At 38.7% G+C, this 16,582-nt stretch overlaps 1 protein-coding gene across 1 annotated transcript in view; it reads right to left on the bottom strand.

The window, feature by feature from the left end:
• Nucleotides 1–9,770: 9,770 nt before the first annotated feature.
• LOC137652305 (oplophorus-luciferin 2-monooxygenase non-catalytic subunit-like) overlaps nucleotides 9,771–16,582 on the bottom strand; it is a 48,639-nt gene continuing 41,827 nt past the window's right edge. Inside the window, exon 5 of the mRNA XM_068385623.1 lies at nucleotides 9,771–9,980. Coding sequence (XP_068241724.1) covers nucleotides 9,838–9,980 — 143 coding nt within the window. The 3' untranslated portion in view covers nucleotides 9,771–9,837. The remainder of the gene's footprint in view (nucleotides 9,981–16,582) is intronic.

Below are 16,582 nucleotides of genomic sequence, written 5' to 3'. Positions count from 1 at the left end.
ACAGATACATTTAAAAACACTACTGGCAGAATAAAAGCAGTAAGATCAAAGCCAAAGATGAGGAAATAAACAGGGTCAAAGAAGTCTTCAACAATTTGAAAGAAAGATTAGAAAAAAGGATCAAGTGAGCTTGTACAGCAAAAAAGAACAATGACGAAGCAGTAGTCCATGATCAAAGATCTGAAAGTTTCAACAAAGAATTATTAATGATAGACCCAGCAGAAAATGTAAACAAGTAGAGAGATCCTTTGTACGAAAATTCCATTAGTGTAGAGGAACGAGATGCAGAAGAGATTATTATTATTATTATTATTATTATTATTATTATTATTATTATTATTATTATTATTATTACTAGTCAAGCTACAATCCTAGTTGGAAAATCAAGATACTAGAAGCCCAAAAGCTCAATCAGGAAAAAATAGCTAAGTAATGAATTAAGGAAGTAAATAAATGATATGAGAAAAAATTATCAATAAATATTTTCAAAACAGTAACAACAACAACAAAACAGATATTTAATATATAAACTATAAAAAAGACTTAAGACAGCCTGTTCAACATAAAAATATTTGCTGCAAGTCTGTATTTTTGAAGTTCTACTGACTCAACTATCTGATTGGAAGATCATACCACCGCATGATTATAGCTGGAATAAAGCTTCTAGAATATTATGTAGTATTGAGCCTTATGATGAAAAAAACATGGCTATTAAAATTAACTGTATATTTAGTATTACAAACAGGATGGAACTGTTCAGGAAGATCTGAATGTAGAGGATGGTCAGAATTCTGAAAAATCTTATGCAATATGCACAATTAACTAATTGAACGACGATACCAAAGATTAATCTCTAGATCAGGAATAAGAAATTTTATAGAGCGTAAGTTCCTGTCCAGCAAATTAAGATCAGACAAGAGAACAATACTCGAAACAAAGTAGAATGAAAGAATTAAAACATTTCTTCAGAATATATTGATCACCGAATATCTTATAAGATTTTCCCAATTTTTTGTGCAATTGGAGAAGACATAGACCTAATGTGTTTCTTAAAAGAATTTTTCTAGTCGAGAATTACACCTAAAACTTGAAAAGAGTCATACAAAATTAAACAAACATTATGAATCCTGAAATCTGGATGTTGAGGAGCCCCAGTTCTTGACCTACTGATAATCATACTTTGAGTTTTTTTTTTTTTTTTTTTTTCAGGATTCAAATTCTTACCTCATAATTTGCCCAATGCACTAATTCTAGCTAGATCTCTATTAAGGGATTCAGCAACCTCAGATCTACATTCAGGAGATGGAATTGATGCATAGAGAGTAGCATCATCTGCATATGCAACAAGCTTGTTTTCTAGGCCTAACCACATGAGAGTACAATAACCAACAATAAACAAAACAAAGGGGATATTGCAAAAGAAGAATAAATGGATGTACACAACAGGAATAGTCAAGAAGTATCGGAAGTGAGTCTCCAAAATATATGCATATAGGCCTTACTTCAGAAATGGACCGACTCAACACCAGGACAGTTCGACACCGGGACAACTCAACACCGGGACAACTCATCACCGGGACAAATATAAAACTATAAAATAATAAAACACACACACACACACACACACACACATATATATATATATATATATATATATATATATATATATATATATATGTATATATATATATATATATATATACTTGTCTCTTTTTAATGAACAATGGAAAAACTTCTTTATCCCAAACTGCTTTCTTTCATGGTTCTCCATGTAATATATATAAACTACGATCAGATGCAAATGACCTGTGGATCATATAATTGTTTAGTTTTACGATATTGAGTATCAGATGAATGTAAATGTTGCAATCAACTTTCCCTCCCAAATAGCAGAATTCTGTGTAATCAAGGCCCACTATCGCCTATCAAGAAATGTTCTTCTCTCCCTTTTTCTGGAATGTAAATCTTGTACTGGTGTAGTAATTCTAACTCCTGAAGATCTGCAGGAGTCGAAGGAGCGCTTACGGTATTCCTTTTGCGTTTAATCGTTTTTCTCATAACTGAAGCATCAGGCAATGATCCAAGAGTAACTTGTGGTACATTTGTTAATATCTCACTTATTACTACACTTGGCTTTTCAATGGTGTCTACTGCACTTTGTTTCAAGTCTGTGTAAACTTTAGCCACTTCAACATTGGGTGCAGATGAATGCTTGTTTACTTCCTTGATAACTGATCCAAATTTTGTATGAATCAATGCATTGCACCCAGCACTTTGATCACAACACCGAAATTTGATATTATCTAGTCTACTAAACTTATCAAACACAGATAAATGTCTTCCATATTTAAAATTTTCTTTTCCTCTTTGGCTAAGAATTTCCATTTTGTGTGAGATGACAAATTCATATTTCTTTATATTTCAGAAATATCTTCAAATTTTCAAAGTATTGGACTCGATGTAAAGTGATGGAAAGTAACACTCTAGTATGGAAATATGCTTATTCGAATGAACTGAACTAAAAAGTACAATATACTAATACCATCAACACTAAAAAGGGAAATCTTATAATCCCTTCAACAACTCAATATCGAAAAACATAACAATTTTATGATCTACAGGTCATTTGCATTTACAAGGAGAACAACGAGAGAAAGTAATTTTGGATGTTTCCATTGTCCATTAAAAAGAGACAAGTATATATATATTTACACACACACACACACACACATATATATATATATATATATATATATATATATATATATATATATATATATATATATATATATATATATATATATATATATATGTGTGTGTGTGTGTGTGTGTGTGTGTGTGTATATATGATAAATTTTGCACCTTTAAACGTGTTTTTTCATAATCAAATAAGCCAAATAAATTTTTGATACATTAATGTTTGGATTGTCTTAACGACCTCGGCAAGCTTGTATAGGCAGTGACTAAACCACTTGGCCACGAAGAAAGATAAAAGTCAATGACAATTCTTCTGTACTTATACCTGTCGAATTCAGGTGTTTTGTACTTAGAATTGAAATCAACCCATCTTCACCATCGTAGCTAATTGGTAGTTTGTTACTTGGCATTCGATTAATGATAAATTTTGCACATTTCGCCTGGGGCTCTGATCCCGAGGTCGTTAAGAGAATCCAGACATTAATGTATCAAAAATTTATATGGCTTATTTGAATATGAAAAACACGTTTAAATGTGCGAAATTTATCATTAATCGAATGCCAAGTAACAAACTACCAATTAGCTACGATGGTGAAGATGGGTTGATTTCAATTTTAAGTACAAAACACCTGAATTCGACAGGTATAAGTACAGCAGAATTGTCATTGACTTTTATCTTTCTTCGTGGCCAAGTGGTTTAGTCACTGTCTATACAAGCTTGCCGACCAGGGTTCGATTCCCGGCCGGTCACAAGCTCTTGTCTTTGAGTGATTTCACCTGGGGCTCTGATCCCGAGGTCGTTAAGAGAATCCAGACATTAATGTATCAAAAATTTGTATGGCTTATTTGAATATATATATATATATATATATATATATATATATATATATATATATATATATATATATATATATATATATATATATATATATATATATATATATATATATATATATATATATATATATGTGTGTGTGTGTGTGTGTGTGTATGTATGTGTATGTAAAACATAGTTTTATAGTTTTCCTGGTGATGAGTTGACCCGGTGTTGAGCTGTCCAGGTGTCGAGTTGTCTTGGCTTCGAGTCGGTGGTGTTGAGTTGGTGGTGCGGAGTCGGCGGTGTTGAGTTGTCCTTTTCCCCACATACACAGTTAGGATAAGAAATCTAATCTTCAAACAAACATAGTAAACAATCGAATATTTTTTACTCTCAGCTTTGCCCATTTATATATGTGGTTGCTGTTTCTAGTAAGATTTCTTTATATTCCTCTCTCCTGTATATCTTGTTCTCATAAACCCTCCCCCTTCATGTCATTCAGTAACATATTCTTCCACCTGGAGTTTGTCTTTCCCATCATTCTTCTGCCCTCGACCACTATGTTCATACCCCTTCCACATACGTATTCCTCTTCTCTGCTCATGATATGACTAAATCATTTTAGTCTTCGTCGGTGAGCTTTCTTTGAAATCCCTAATACTTCGACTGGTATTTTTCCTTTTTTTTTATAAAGACAGCAGATTTCTTAGCTCCAAAGTTATCTGTTATTTTGCGCAAGTTAGCAAGAAGAGGAGCTTTTAGCACTTGTTGGAGAATTGGTAATGTTACTCCTCTATGTAAATGTATTTGTGGTAGCTCAAGTCCCACTGATTACCGCCCAATTTCCATAACTCCCATATTATCTAAAGATTTAGAACGTCTTCTGGCAAAACGTTTTAATAGGTTTGCTGAAGGTAATCATTTACTCCCTAGTTTGCAATTTGGTTTTCGTAAAGGCCTAGGAGCATGTGATGCCCTTCTTACAATCTCCAATGCTGTACAGAAATCCCTTGATTGTGGTCAGGAAGTTCGTATGATTGGCCTTGATTTCAGTGTTGCCTTTGACCGTGTTAATCATGAGGCCCTTGTTTTCAAACTCAAACAGTTGGGAGTGGGTGGGTCGTTTCTTAGCATTATTATTGATTTTTTAAGTAATAGATCTCAAAGAGTTTTTGTTGATGGGCACCATAGTGAGTATAGAAATGTGATATCCGGTGTTCCACAGGGAAGTGTTCTTGGCCCATTACTTTTCATACTATATACACATGGCATATGGTTTGGCCTAGAAAACAAGCTTGTTGCATATGCAAAACTCAAAGTATGATTGTAAGTAGGTCAAGGACGGTGGCTCCTCAACATCCGGATCTCAGTATTGATAATGTTTCTTTAAATTTGTATGACTTTTAAAATTTCAGGTGTGATTCTCGACAGCAAATTTACTTTTGAGAAACACGTTAGGTCTGTGTCTTCTTCAATTGCACAAAAAAATTGGCTTATTGAGAAAGTCTTACAAGATTTTCGGTGATCAATCTATTCTGAAGAAGTGTTTTAATTCTTTCATTCTACCTTGTTTTGAGTATTGTTCTCCTGTCTGGTGTTCAGCTGCTGATTCTCATCTTAATTTGTTGGACAGAAACTTACTGTCGATTAAATTTCTTATTCCTGATCTAGATATTAATCTTTGGCACCGTCGTTCAATTAGTTCATTATGCATGTTGCATAAGATTTTTTCATAACTCTGACCATCCTTTACATTCAGATCTCCCTGGACAATTCTATCCTGTTCGTAATACTAGGCAGGCAGTTAATTCTAATAGCCAGGCCTTCTCCATCATGAGCTCAATATTACACAGTATTCTAGAAGTTTTATTCCAGCTGTTACCAAGTTGTGGAATGATCTTCCTAATCGGGTAGTTGAATCAGTAGAACTTCAAAAGTTCAAAGTTAGAGCAAATATTTTTATGTTGACCAGACTGACATGAGTCTTTTTATAGTTTATATATGACATATCTGTTTTTGACTTTGTTAATAGCTAATATAGGACCTATCTGTTTTGACGCTGTTACTGTTTTTAGAATGATATATTGTTAATTTATTCTCATCATTTATTTATTTCCTTATTTCCTTTCCTCACTGGGCTATTTTTCCCTATTGGAGCCCTTGGGCTTATAGCATCTTGCTTTTTTAACTAGGGTTGTAGCTTGGCTAGTAATGATAACAATAATAATAATAATAATAATAAAAATAATAATAATAATAATGACTGTGCCCTGATCAATTCATTCCGGATCCTATCACTTGGTGACACCACAAGTCCACTCTAGCTTTCCCATCTGAACTACTTTCATTCTTCTTTCTTGTTTTTTATTCATTGGCCAAATCTCTGCCTCATAGAGCATAGCTGGTCTAGCTACGTTTTCATAAAACTTTCCCTCATCTTTAGCAATGATTTTCCTATTGCAAACCATACCTGATAACTTTCTTAAATTCATCCAGACACACTAAAATATTTGACTGACTTTTGCATCCAGGTTTTAATTTTCAATAATAACAGAACGAAGATATCTGAAGGAGCTAAAAAAGGAACAAATATAAAATAAAATTTTCAAAGATTTCAGGTGAGTTTATGGAAACGAATGCAAATATGGAAATTTAAAGAAAGAGAGATGGTACAATAGAAGTGGTAAAGAACATACCTCTCCAGCCAGACCACCTTCAGTATATTGCTGGTCTTCATCTGCCTCTGTTGAAGCTGCTCCTCAGTAGAGTTTGAAGCTCTCCTCCACAAATGACAGATCCATGCTCACAGAGAGCTTCCAGCCATCTATTTTACCCAGAGAGTAAAATCCCATGAAGAGATGGCTCTCATCCTCTAGGAAACGGCATATTGATTGATTTGAGGTTTTATGGCTTCCATTAACTACTACAAACAACACGGGGATCTCTACCTTTAGTCTGACTCTCCCCTAGTAATGGCAAGAGAGTAGGAGAGTTTCAGGTTCTCATCTTTGTTATAACTAAACCCACCACACTCTTGTGCTCTATTTTGGATCTGTCTTAGTGCACTGTGAGATGCTGGACATGAATTTTATGCTATAGACAATTTCGCTGATGGCGATGGATAAGAGTATTGATGTATTGTATGCAAGGATCTTCTTCTTCGAAGCGGTAGTAGTTTGGCTAGGGCACAAGCCACCCATTGAGATACTACCGCTAGAGATTTATTGGGTCCTTTGAATAGTCAGACAGTAATACATAGGATCATTCTCTCTGATGATGGTTCATTTTCCCTTTGCCTACACATACACCGTATGGTCTGGACTCTTCTTTACATATTCTTCTCGTTCCGCATACACCTGACAACACAGATTATCAAACAATTCTTCTCTCAAGGGGTTAACTACTGCAGTGTAAATGTTCAGTGGCTACTTTCCTCTTGATGAGGGTAGAGGAGATTCGTTAGCTATGGTAATCAGCTCTTTTAGGAGAATAGCACTGCAAAATCAAACCATCTTTCTCTAGTCTTTAGTAGTGCCATAGCCTCTGCACTATGGTCTTCAGCTTTCTTGGGTTAGAATTCTCATGCTTAAGGTTACACTCGGGCACACAATTCTATCTTATTTCTCTTCCTCCGATTTTGTTAAAGACTTTATAGTCTATATAAAAAATATTTATAATAATTGTTGTTACTGTTCTTAAAATATCTTATTTTAATTGTTAATTGATTTTATCATTTCCATGTTTTCTTTCTTCACTGAGCTATATCCCCTCTTGGAGTCCCTGGACTTACAGAATCCTGCTTGTCCATAATAATAATAATAATAATGATAATAATAATAATAATAATAATAATAATAATAATAATAATATTATTATTATTATTATTATTATTATTATTATTATTATTATTATTATTATTATTATTATTATTATTATTATTATTATTAATAACAAGAATAAAACGTACAATCTAAAATATAACTCGCCTCTGATAATCATAGTTTAACATACAATCATGATGCCAGAAATAATCAATACCTCCAACATCACTTACCGTATCAACACCTAATCGTTCAAATAAAGGAGCAAGGATACGAGTGGGTATAATGTAATCTAATTTCTTTATTTCTAATTTACATCACTAAAACAGATATTCTATCAAGAGCAAATAAAATAAATCATTATCAAAACATAATCAGAAAAATTAGAATGATCAGCAAATCAAAAATGGTTGATCAAAGATAATGAAGATATTAATAGATATAATATACTACATAGTTGAAATGAGGCGAGACATGTAGTCTTATAACATGAGACTTGAATAGTCTCTGAAGAAAAACTATACTTAATAAAAGTGCACTTTTCAGCTGCCTAGTCCATGCCTCAATGTCCGTCGCTGCATGGCTGATCAGGATCACTGGCACAGGTTTCAGGTTCCTCTCTTCTCTCGCCGTCATGACATCAGGCCTCGTCCGTTTTCCTTTGGTTGAGGTGCAAGGAGCACTTGTCGTGGGGAGTTGGTGTTAGCCTGACTTTAACATGACAGGTGAATGTTGAGACTTTTCCTGTATGATGTCTCGCAAGTGAGTGAGAAGAATGCTGTGTCATAGGCTTCATCTTCTTTTCTCTCATGGACAGGTGACCGTTGTTTTGTGTATGTTACGCATGTTGAGGGGCCATATCAGGACTTTAAGGCAAGGCATTATATTCTTATAGGGAGTGAGGTTTAGGCAGGTTTTTATACATAATATAAAGGGAAATCGAGCAAATCTATGGGAACATACAAAACAACAATATTAACCTAGCATACTAACAATTTACCAGTTAAAAGAGTATTTTGCATAGGGCTGCAGTGCGGTGATCAAAACATTTCCAAACTAAATTAGACCCTAGTTGGTACTGAGAGATACAAATATCCTTATAAATTAACACGATTTATAATCATTTTTAGAATCAGTGTAAAATTTGTATCTCACAACATGTAGCTTAAGGAAAAAAAAACTTTTTTTTTTAATATGACGTTACAAACACAAAACGTATGTATTAACGGCGATTTTATAGTGTCATGTGTCCTATTTGTTGGAAAACGCAAAGTAGGAAAACAAAATTATGAAAACAATAGGGGTAACTAATGTATATAACGCTAAGAGAAAACTACATACAAAAAGGAAAAAAAAAAAAAGGAACAGCAAAGTTCTTCATAGTGATGTAGAAGAATTGATACGTTGAGAAATGTGGAGACCTATGTTAATGGTAAATAGGAGAGTATGTATAGAAAGATAGATCAGCGTATATTAACGTGGTTTGGTCAGGCAGGAAGGGTAAATGATTCAGAGGCCATTTTCGGCAGACTGATGTTTTAGCAACCTATAGGGAAAATGTTATTATCTCATAACTTGCGAGTTGTGAGTTTACACTTTGTTGAAACCCATTTTTTTTTTTTTTTTTTTACCATCCTTGTATTCCAGGAATAAGGGTTATTGGGGAAGCCTACGAGTATATGTCCACCTGCTGAGTCATCAGCACCTATTGCTAGTCTTTCTCCTAGTTTGGGTTCAGAAGAGCTTTGATAGATATCTAGGACATTATCCTGCCCCTTGCCTTTGCCGTAAAACCGTTGAAAAGGCTAGCTAATTATCAGCGAAGACAAAAAGAATAATAAAAAGAAAAACAACGTAATATATGTGTATTTGTGGTTGTTTCTTTATATATTTGCATGTGCTATTTCAATGTTATATAAGTACCTGAAATTTTACGACACCATATATATGTATATACCTGTACAGTGATGTAATGGTCATTCCTGACTGGTGGCAGGAATTCATAATTTCAGTTAAACTTTGTGAGCTCTCTAAGCTCATTATTTGTACAGTCTTACTAGAATTTATGCATTCAAAGCTAAGCTCATGCCTGTATTTGCCTCATACTGCTGGAGTGCTTGTATGAAACGATTCTTAGGAATTACCGGGAACCACTATCATACCTATACTGCATATTGAAATTTTACTTTTAATTTCCACCCCAGACTCTCACATATTTTATCACTAAGATATTTTGATATGTGCTCAATATAATACTGCCATCACTTTATTTCCATATGAGATTTAGTATCATAATTCTTAAAAATAAAGTGGCAATGAAACTGGTACAATAGTAGTAATATTTTATTTCCCTCATGTTTACGGGAAAGTAAAGATAAACAAGAATTAAACATATAGCTTATTGGATTATATGTATATATATATATATATTTTTTTTTTAACGAATTCAACATATTCCACACATCAGAAAATTGATAATTAAGTGCAATTTAAAAGAGACTACTAGCACATGTTTTCATACCACTCTGGATTTAAGTCGGTGAAAGCCTCTCCATCGTAGCATCTTGCCGTGTCATGAATCCTACTGAGTAGGGTTTCGTTAAGGATCAACCAGGCAATATCACAGCCACATTCAAATGGGTTACCTTTAAAGGGAAAAATATAACAAAGTAATATAGACTTGGATTTCATGAAATATTAAAATTCATGGCATTATCTAATTTTTATACCTCAGTAATTTACAATCTAGTTTTAGCTAGGTTTTGCATCTGTTTTTTTTCCGGAACATCAGGTCAAACAATATATATATATATATATATATATATATATATATATATATATATATATATATATATATACACACACACATATATATATATATATATATATATATATATATATATATATATATATATATACACACACACATATATATATACACACACACATATATATATATATATATATATATATATATATATATATATATATAAACATATATATATATATATAATATATATATATATATATATATATATATATATATATATATATATATATATATATATATATATATATATATATATATATATATATATATAATGGACGCAAGTGGAAGGACAAGTCTGATGCATTTGATGCACAGTGGAATAATAGCGGCTGATGATGACAGTGATGATGATGACTATAGGTGCATATATTAATAGGAAAGAACTGGAATGTAGAGGAAATATCAAGGGACTAAGGAAAAGTTGGATGATTAAATATTATCAACAAATGGAGACGTGTTAAACACTTGGAACTACATATGAATGAAGCTTTTGGAGCTTATATTAAAGGTACTAAAAATAATAATAGAAAGAAAGATGAGTCTGTATCCGTAAATAGCAGTTTGTGTTTATGAAAGGAAAAAGCCCACAAGTATCTGGAAAGAAACAGGAAAATTTAAAAGTTTTGTGGACCTTGAAAAGTAATATGACAGGGTACTGAGGTTATTCTATTGGTGTTTGAGAAAGAGAGGAATGCCTAAGAACCTAGTAACGTTAGTGAAGATGGTGTATGCAAGAGTAAGAACCATGTGCAGACAGGTTATGGGGAGACTGAGGCATTCCTTTTGGCGGTTGGCATCCTTTAGGGATATGCTCTGAGTCCATTCTTATTTCTTCTCTTACAGACACTTTTTTTTTTCAGATGTAAGGAACAACAAATATCTGTGGGAAATGTAACGAGCCAAGAGTAGGTTGTGAGTCAAGGGCATGATGAATGCAACTGAGTAACTTTATTACAGACACATCGAGTATATATACACACTAGGTCCCGGTAAGAAGGTCACAAAATAATAACATGCTGTTTCTTGTCAAACCGGCAACCAGTTCTTTTAACAGTTAACAACGAAGTAGGAAGACATGTTATTACAAATTGCTGTCAGTGCGAGGGGAGAGCGAAGGTAAAAAGGATAATATATAACAAAGAGAAAAATGTTGTTACTATGTACGATCGTGTGACACACGGGTGGTACATGGCTTCCCCCTAAAAATTACATACTGTTCATGTTCAATAGGACACCCTGATTTAGAGAGTCGAACTGTAAGCGGGTCATCTGTCAGGAGATAAGCATGTTTTAGACGATCAATGGAGACCCAGTCTTTTTTGCCACGAATGTTTAGTAGGAATGTTTTCGGATTACGTCGGATCACAAGGAAAGGACCCGTGTAAGGGGGTGTTAGTTGTAGCTTGCTAGTGTCGTTGCGTAGGAAGCGTGCATTTGACAGTGCATGTCTGTCGCTATGTGATGCTTCGCTAGAGCTTGTAATTCTGGCGGCATGGAGTAAATTTTCCGACGACGTAATATATGCACTAGAGATCATCGAAGAAGGTTACAGAAGGATATAATTTGGCAGGGACGACCAACGGATCACCATAGACCATTTCAGCTGCCAACACGTCCAGGGCATCTTTAGGAATGGTCCTTTGTCCCAGGAGGACCCAGGAATGCTAAGTAAACGAGTTGGGGTCCTTGTGGAGGGACATCAAAGCTGCTCTAAGGGTGAGATGAAAACGTTCAACTATTCCATTGGCAGCAGGATTATAGGGAGTTCTCTGATGTATGGTGATACCCAGGAGATTCGCTAATTATGTCCACAATTGAGAGTTGAAAGTAGTACCCCTGTCAGAAGTATTCTGCTCAGGAATACCAATTCCTGCTATCCATCCTGAAAGTAAGACAGATGTACATGAGGCAGACGTTGCAGTTTCCATGGGAATGACTTCAGGCCAAAGAATGGAGCGGTCGATGGTGGTAAACAAGTAACGATGTCCTTCTGATGTGGGTAGGGGTCTACAATGTCGACGTTAATGTGAGCAAAACGACGCTGAGGTTGAGGAAAGGTGCCCACTCCTGAATCCATGTTTCGATGTACTTTGGAAGTTTGGCAAGAAGTATAGGTGCGGACCCAATCGTTATCTTCCTTTGTAATGCCGTGCCAGTTGAACTTCATCTTCAGCAGCTGTGCAGTAGAACGGCGCGAGGGATGTGAAAGGCTGTGAATGAAATCAAACACCTATCGGTGCATGGGAGCAGGAATCCCCGGTCGCGGTCTACCAGTGCTGAAGTCACAGAGGAGGGTGGTGTTGAGTCGTCGAGGGGGACGTCTTCCCAACGGAGGGATGTGCAGGATGTCCTACATGCTTCATACTCTGGGTCCTGCCATTAGCCTTCAGCCAAGGCATTGTAATCCAATCCTAGTTGAACAGCGGCCAACGTGTTTCTTGACAGGGCATTGGCAACAACATTCATTTTCCCAGGGACGTGTTGAAGGGTGTAATTGTATTCAGCCATGGCGCAGAGATGTCGAAGTTGACGAGCGAACCAGGCGTCAGACTGTTGAGTGAATGCTTGCACTAGAGGCATGTGGTCTGTGCGAATGATGAAGGGCGTACCTTCTAAGAAATAGCGAACGTAACGGACAGCGAAGTGCACCGCCAGCAATTTGCGATCGAAGGTAGAATAACCCGATTCTGCCTTGGACAGTTTTCTGCTGAAGGAGGCCAATGCTCGGGGCGAGACGTTGCCCACCTGTTCGAGTACTGCACCAATAGCTACGTTGCTGGCATGGGTGGAAAAAAAGAGAGGGGCATTTTGTATGTATTATGCTTGTATCTTGGCTCTTCCCTCGCACTAAAAAGAACCAGAATAAACATGTCTGCGTTTTTCCTCTGTAACATTGTCTGTTTTTCGAACATGAAATTTCCTGTTGCCTTGAGGTTTTGTATATAAAGGAGAGTCTTCTAAAATAAATTACTCAGTTGCTTTCAACCTGCCTTTGAGTCACAACCTTCTCTCGGCCCGTCATATTGGTGACCCCGGAAGTCAACTCGCTCCCACCGCCTTCCACCCCCCTCCCTTGCCCCTCCATCGTTGGTACTATGGCAGACTCTACGGAAGTTGGTGCTGCGGCTGCCACATTGAAACTCATCGTTCGCCAGCGGAGAGGGGTTTGCTTGGTTTCAGCGCGCAGAAGTCCAGTTTCGCATCAAGGGCGTGACTCGCTCAACCACCAAATCAGATTATGTTCTCGCGGCGATACCCGAGGACACCTTCCCAGAGATATCCGACTGGCTTTGTGAACAAGGAAACACCCCAATAGCATACGACGCCCTCAAAACATAACTTCTGCAGCAGTACTCGCTGTCACCAGCCGCCCATATAGCAAAGCTTTTTCAGCTCTCGCAACAACCGTTGGGGGACCAAAGGGCTTCGCTTGGCCTCAGGGAAATGACCAGTATCGCTCGCCTTCAACCTGCCGCAGACGGCTCTCCTCATAAGGTGAACCTACTTCGTGCCCTTTGGATACACCGTTTACCCGGACCTATACGCGCTGTCATACCCGATGTCAATAGTTTACCCATAAAGGACTTGATGACCAAAGCCGACGCCCTTATGGACAGCCACTTCAAGATCTCCATCAACGCCTCCACCCCTGACGAAGAGGATGCCTATTCAACGTCAACCGAAGCTGACATGAATGCCGTAGAACATACACGCCTACCCTGTGACGTGCTGAAGCGGCGACAAAGCCACCCACCACCCACCAATCGCTCGCGCCCCAACAAACGACTTCTACAGCCACTTACTACCTCCCATCCGCAGCAGTTTTGCTACTACCACTTCGGATTCGGTGCAACCGCGAAGAAACATGCCGAGGATTGTCAGTGGCCAAAATACGTGTAAGTAGGCCATCGCTCGTGGCAGTGGCCTCCCGTGTTTCTAATCTTTTCCTTTTACATGATGCAGGAACGGGCGTGCGATTTTTGGTAGACACGGGTGCTTGTCGTTCTCTTTTGCCAAGGGAACTCTTCAAGGCACGACATAGTCTGTCTACATCTGCCGACGTTCGCTTGGTAGCTGCCAACGGATCTGCGAAACCCACCTACAGTTACGAGAACCTCACATTATCGTTCGGGAACGGTAAATTCAATTGGAAGTTTCTCGTTGCTGACGTCACATTACCAATCCTCGGTGCGGATTTCCTCTCTCATTTCCACCTTCTCGTCGATGTCGCCCACCGACAATTGGTCAACGCAGACTCGTACTTGTCGACATCTCTTCAACCTGCCCCCTCTAACATCGCTCTCCACATCACCGTACGCACGGATGCCTACGCCCACCTCCTCACGTCGTACCCGGAAGTTTTCCATCCAGAACTTCGACAAACGCGCACGGTTCCTGCCAAGCACGGTATTTATCACCATATCAAGATGATGGGACCCCCCCCCCAGTCTTCGCAAAATTCAGACGTCTGGCACGGGAATCATTGGCAGCCGCCAAACAGACGTTCGCCGAAATGGAGGAAATGGGCCTTTGCCAAAAGGCCTCCAGCCCATGGTCGTCACCCTTACACAGCGTTCTGAAGAAAGACGGCTCCCTCCATCCGTGCGGCGATTACAGGCGCCTGAACATGCAAACAGAACCGGATCACTACCCTATCCCAAACATTGCCGACGTGACCTCCCACCTGCACAAAGCGAAGGTTTTCTCTACGCTCGACCTCCTGAAGGGGTATTATCAGGTGCCTATGAATCCAGAAGACATCCCCAAGACCGCCATCACCACTCTGTTTGGTACATACACCTTCAATTACTCCTGTTTTGGACTTCATAATGCTGCGGCCACGTTTCAACGTCTCATGGATGGCATCTTAGGAGACCTCCCTTTCTGTGTATGTTATGTGGACGACATACTTGTGTTCTCCTCAAAAGAGGAACACCTCCGTCACCTGCGCATCGTGCTCGACCCCCTGCAACAAAATGGCCTTGTAGTCCGATACGACAAATGTACCTTTGGCGCCAACGAAGTGTTGTTCTTAGGGCACCGTATCACTCTTGAAGGAGTCCATCCCCTCCCTGAGAAGGTAGCAGCCGTTCAGAACTCGACCGTCAAAGCTCTGCAGGAATTCTTGGGCATGATCAATTATTATCACCGTTTTCTGCCAGCCATTGCCGCCACTCTTGCTCCCTTCTACGCCTCCCTCAAGGGCAAGCCAAAGGACCTGAAGTGGGGTCCCCTTCAAGAAGCAGCCTTCTGCAATGCAAAGAAGGCCCTATCAACTGCTGCGGCTCTCACTTTTCCTATCCCACATACCCCTCTCCTTCTCTCCACCGATGCCAGCGATGTCGCTATTGGTGCAGTACTCGAGCAGGTGGTCAACAGCTTGTCCCGCCCATTGGCCTTCTTCAGAGAAAACTGTCCAAGGCTGAATCGGGTTATTCTACCTTCGATCGAGAATTGCTGGCGGTGCACTTGGCTGTCCGTCACTTTCGCCATTTCCTATAATGTACGCCCTTCGTCATTCGCACAGACCACATGCCTCTGGTGCACCCCTTCACCCAACAGTCTGACGCTTGGTCCGCCTGGCAACGCCGACATCTTTCCGCCGTGACTGAATATAATTGCACCCTTCAATACGTCCCTGGGAAAATGAGTCCCGTTGCTGATGCCCTGTCAAGAAACACGTTGGCTGCCGTTCAACTGAGATTGGATTACAACGCCCTGGCTGAAGCCCAATGACAGGATCCAGAGTATCAAGCATGTAGGAAATCCTGCACGTCCCTCTGTTGGGAAGACTTCCCTCTCGAAGACTCCAACACCACCCTCCTCTGTGACGTCAGCACTGGTAGACCGCGACCTTGGATTCCTGCTCCCATGCGCCGGCAGGTGTTTGATTTCATTCACGACCTTTCACATCCCTCGAGCCGTTCTACTGCACAGCTGCTGAAGGCAAAGTTCATTTGGCACAGCATTTCTAATGATGCTAAGGATTGGGTCCGCACCTGTACTTCTTGCTAAACTTCCAAAGTACATCAACACACGGATTCAGGAGAGGGCACCTTTCCTCAACCTCAGCGTCGTTCCGCACCCATTCACGTCGAGGTTGTAGACCCACTACCCACATCACAAGGACATCGTTACCTGTTTACCGTCATCGACCGCTCCACTCGTTGGCCTGAAGCCATTCCCATGGAAACTGCAACGTACGCCGCATGTACATCTGCCTTACTCTCTGGATGGATTGCAAGATTTGGTATCCCTGAGCATATTACTTCTGACAGGGGAACCACTTTCACCTCTCAATTGTGGACATCATTAGCGAATCTCCTGGGCATCACCCTACATCAGACAACTGCCTACAACCCCGCTGCCAATGGAATGGTTGAACGTTTTCATCGCACCCTCAAAGCAGCTTTGATG

Source organism: Palaemon carinicauda, chromosome 13 (genome assembly GCF_036898095.1).
Source record: "Palaemon carinicauda isolate YSFRI2023 chromosome 13, ASM3689809v2, whole genome shotgun sequence".
NCBI classification, from domain to species: Eukaryota; Metazoa; Arthropoda; class Malacostraca; order Decapoda; family Palaemonidae; genus Palaemon; species Palaemon carinicauda.
This window is presented reverse-complemented; position numbering and strand designations above follow the sequence as displayed.